We start from the raw sequence: 4925 nt of genomic DNA on the forward strand, positions 1-4925 counted from the left end.
TCTGATGTCTACCCATGCCTCTGAGTGAAATCTAGGATTTGGATGAGGGTCAGGGATGTGTGACACAACATGGGGTTTTTAAAATTTGAACATTCAGTGTTTTAGCAACATGAAATAGCTGTGCATATCCAAATAGTAAACCTATTTGAAGTGTTCTGGGACAGGTCATTTGGCCAAGCAGTTAAGATGCTATTTGTTTTGCCTGCAACCCACATCAGAGTGATTTGGTTCAAGTTCTGGCTCTGATTTGAGTCCCAACTCCCTGCAAATGCATATCCTGAAGGCAGCAGATGATGGCTCAAGTGCCTGGGTCCCTGTTACCATGTGAAAGACCTGTATTGAATTCCTGGATCCTGGCTTCAGTTTAAATCAGCTTCAGCCATTGTGAGCATTTAACGAGTGAGCTAGAAGCTATACTCTCAATCTCTGTGTCTCTCTTTGTTTTTCCATTAAATAAAAACTAAGCAAAGACATCAAAAATGTTTTGTCAAATTATCGTGTACTTCATGTTTCCTTCCCTCTTGTATCTTGAAGTCACAGATGAGCAACTCTGTGTAGGCACCCCTTGCTCCAGTGTTTAGGCTGCCCAGAAAACCCCCTTGTCTTCAGTCAGAAGATGTGGATGCACATCCTGGGGTCTGAAAGGGCTCTCCCAACTGTCCAAAGAATGCCTTTTCATGGGAGAGAAATGAAACAGACGAGGTCAGTTTTTCTCTAATTGGCTCTTCCTTCATCTCCATAGATCATTTTCTGTAGAAGAATGGAAGATGGAAATTACTCCTTGGTGACAGAGTTTATCCTGGAGGGTTTAACTGATAAACCAGAACTCCAACTACCCCTCTTCTTCCTGTTCCTAGGCATTTATCTGGTTACTGTGGTGGCCAATCTGGGCTTGGTTACATTAATTTCACTAAACTCACACCTTCACACGCCTATGTATTATTTTCTCTTCAATCTATCTTTCATAGATATCTGTTACTCTTCCGTATTTACTCCCAAAATGCTGATGAACTTTGTACTGGAGAAAAATGCTATCTCTTACACAGGCTGCCTAACTCAGCTTTATTTCTTCTGCTTTTTTGTCATTGCTGAATGTTATGTACTGACAGCAATGGCATACGATCGCTATGTTGCCATTTGCAAACCACTGCTCTATAATGTAATATTATCCCCTCGGACCTGTTCTCTGTTTGTGTTTGGGGCATATGTGATGGGATGCTGGGGTTCCCTGGCCCACACACTCTGCATGGCAAGACTGACCTTCTGTGATGCCAACATCATCAATCATTATCTGTGTGACATCCTCCCTGTGCTGCAGCTCTCCTGCACCACCACGTACAACAATGAGATTGTCGTCTTTGTTCTAGTTGGCATGAACATTTTGATATCCACCAGCACCACTTTCGTCTCCTATGGTTTTATCATCTCCAGCATTCTCCGAATCAGCTCTAGGGAGGGCAGAGCCAAAGCCTTCAGCACCTGCAGTTCCCATTTAATGACTGTTTCACTTTTCTTTGGAGCAGCTGCATTCATGTATCTACAACCTTCTGATGCAGAATCTATGGACCAGGGGAAGGTGGCCTCAGTCTTTTACACAAATGTCGGGCCCATGCTGAACCCTTTGATCTACAGCTTGAGGAATAAGGATGTCAAACTTGCCCTGAGGAAAACTTTCAGACAAAAAATATTTTCCTAATCAACAACAGTTGTATGAGGGACTTTTAGGACTAGATTATTCTGCTGATGTTATTGCGATTTCTTAATGGTTAAATCTGTATCTTAATCAAATGAAATGCATTTTATCCCTTAATTCAGAGTTTTTTCTTTCATTATTTCCTGGTTTTGTTAGTAGTCGCAAAATTTGTACTGACATCTAATAGATTTTAGAAATTGTCAGACAGAAAAATACAGACTGGCAGCCAGTGCACACATGCATTGAAGTAAATGCTGTGGTGAGTATTGCTCTGAACAATTTGGTTTCTATCCACTTCTGCAGCATCAGTCTGCTCTTTCTTTATATTGCTGAGCATTTCCATTTTCTCTGACATAACACCTGGCACATCCGTTTTAAATCTGAATTATCAGTCTGTTCCTCTTCTACATCATGAGCCTCTGAGAGCACAGACTCACTTCCTACCTTTGTGCTCCTGATGTTGGACTGCTTTTGCTTTGCAGTCACTCAATATTTGATGCTGTGGACATCATAATGTAAAACAAGTGTCTTATCTCTTATTTGCTGATACAAATATTTTTGGCAAAATTTATTATGGAAAAACACCAAATTATTTAATATAAAATTTTAAGATGTAATAAAAAACTTTTACGATTCTTGCATGATCTATCTTTTCCTCTAATCTTAATAAGTATTTTAAATTTACATTTTCAGAGAGTTAGCAGAAATCATGAGTTTATATTTTATGTGTATATATATAGAACATGAATTTAGGATGACATTCTGGTGGCAGTTGCAAATATCAAGGCATAAATAAAATATAAATGTTTTACTAATCCCTGACAGCAAATAATTAACTTCATTATTGTACTTTAGCAAATGTAATAGGTGACACTTAGAGTTTGGTTTGAAATAAAAAGTAGATTCTTCAAATATTAACACATGGGAGAATATTACATTTATAATAATCAAGAGAGGTTGTGCAGATAAGGGACTTCACTGAGGACAAATGAAAAGGCAGAAAGAATTAAAAGAGTTGTGGAATAGTAATAGATCTTTTTTATTAACACTGGTAACAATTTTCAGGAGATATCTCTCTCAGGGAAACTGATTTGCTCTAAAATATTCCACTGATAGAGAAATTTATTTTGACAGTCTGTTCAAGAAGTCCCAACACTTCCAGGTTCATCATCCAAAATATTGACATTTTACTAATTTTTACTAAATATAAGTGTTATTCAAAAGCACATTAACTCATATAACATGTAAAGATTTTAGTTACATTTGGTTTGTAGAATAAAATGAAATGTAAAAAAAAATAGCAGTCAATATGATGTTCACTTGGAGGAGAGGCCATCACTGGCCTCTGTCAAACTCACATTTCTTCCTAGTACATTACCTTCTCCTTATTCCCTAAAACTTCCCCTCATTGCTCCCAGTATCTATTACCTTTGTGTCTTTGCTTCAAGTCTTCTGCTTCTTTGCAATTCTATTGTCTTCTTCATGCTGCGTAGTAATCCTGTGGTGCAGAACTGCTTTGTAAGGAAATTTCTCCAGTTAGGCTGTGAAGGATTTGCTGCTATGAACAAATAATCTATTACGAGGAAAGAAAATGATCCAATATAAGCGGGGAGAATTATATACATCAAATAGAAGCATTAGGACTTCAACAATTTCTGTTAGAGGAATGTTGATCTATAAAAGACTGTGGTCAGGGCCGCTGCTGTAGCCCAGCAGGTTAAAGCCTCAGCCTGCAGTGCGGCAACCCATATGGGAGCAGGTTCAAGTCTCGGCTGCTCCACTTCTGACAAGCTCCCTGCTAATGTGCCTGGGAAAGCAGCAGAGATAGCTCGAGGGCTTGGGCCCCTATATCCATGTGGGAGACCCAGAAGAAATTCCTGGTTCCTGGCTTCTGGCTTCCAATCAACTCAGCTCCAGCCATTGCAGCCATCTGGGGAGTGAACCAGTGGATGGAAGACCTCTCTCTTTCCTTGTCTCTATCTCTCTCTGTAACTCTCGTTCAAATAAATAAAATAAATGTTAAAAAAAAGAAACTAATATTTCTAAACTAAGACTAGGGTCATGCACGAAGGGGACACTTATCTTCTGATCTTGAGATCTCTTTCCATGTGAAGAAGCACTAATGCAATCAGCTGGCCATTCTGCAGCCCCTACCTGACTGGTGATAACTTCTTTTTCTCCCTTTTCTTTTAGAAAGCCAGGAAGCATGTGCCTTTCCACTAAGTTGGTGACCAGTCAGTAACTGTTTAATTATGAATAGAAGGCTGAAATGCTTTAAGATATGTTAGCCTCTTCACATTCAAGTTCATGTATTTGTGTCCAAATACATCTAATTTCTCGCAAGTTCACCACTCAGAAGTGAAAATTGGTGTTATATGTTACATTCTTGAATTTCTACCAGAAATAAAATAACTAAAGGCATAAAAGAAGATAATAAAACATTAAAATACAAGCATGTTGTAAAAGGTGACATAAATTTGAAATGTAACTACATGGAATTTACATAAAGAAATATATAATCAATGAAATTAAAAAGTGGCTAGGTGAGTAAAGTGGTAGATTAAACACAGCTAAAGAGGGAATGGATACATAGAAAACTGATCTAGCTAAATAACATAATATGTAGCACAGGATTAAAAATACACAATGTGAAATAAACCTAAATGATTCAGAAGACAGATGTTTGATATAAGTCCAGAAAGAAATCCAGAAAAAAAAAACTGAGGAGTGGTACTCTCAAAATACTAGTTATTGAGAATTACTTAGAATTTTAAAAACATGAATTCTTATATATAGAATAAATAAACCTAAATGAACACCTAAAGACAGTAAAATTTTAAAAAAGATAGGTAATTAATAGAAAATTTTTCAACAGCAAAAAGATAATAAAGTAATGGCATACTCCATTTCCAGTGCTGTGGGGAAAATAATAAATATTAATCTATAATTCTATATTCAACTAAGCTTTCATTTGTGAATGATGGTTAAATAAGGACAATCTCGGGCAATGCCTGGGGGATCCTACCACTACCATATTCTCACTGGAAAGAAAATCAACACAGTGAAAGCTATGAGATCAGAAACAGAGGGACAAAAGACAAACAGCCACAGCATGGGAAGAAATTAGTGAGTGAACAATTACATAGGTTTAAATAGGCAGTAAGTTTATGCAATTAAAATGATGATAATAATTGTATTTTGGGCATTTAGAAACACATAAAACTAACTTACC

General features: G+C 37.2%; 1 protein-coding gene across 1 annotated transcript; it reads left to right on the forward strand.

Moving 5' to 3' along the window:
• Positions 1–748: 748 nt before the first annotated feature.
• LOC100357460 (olfactory receptor 8B3-like) lies at positions 749–1696 on the forward strand. Its single transcript, XM_002708842.4, has one exon. It carries the CDS (start codon positions 761–763, stop codon positions 1694–1696), a length of 936 nt encoding a protein of 311 aa, XP_002708888.2. The 5' UTR covers positions 749–760.
• Positions 1697–4925: the final 3229 nt, after the last annotated feature.

The sequence above is a fragment of the Oryctolagus cuniculus genome, chromosome 1 (assembly GCF_051225735.1).
Source record: "Oryctolagus cuniculus isolate XC-2025 breed Fujian yellow rabbit chromosome 1, ASM5122573v1, whole genome shotgun sequence".
In the NCBI taxonomy this organism is placed as follows: Eukaryota; Metazoa; Chordata; class Mammalia; order Lagomorpha; family Leporidae; genus Oryctolagus; species Oryctolagus cuniculus.

Bases quoted from the DNA above. Each gene is read 5' to 3' on its own strand.
- LOC100357460 (XM_002708842.4), top strand. From the start codon at position 761: ATGGAAGATGGAAATTACTCCTTGGTGACAGAGTTTATCCTGGAGGGT.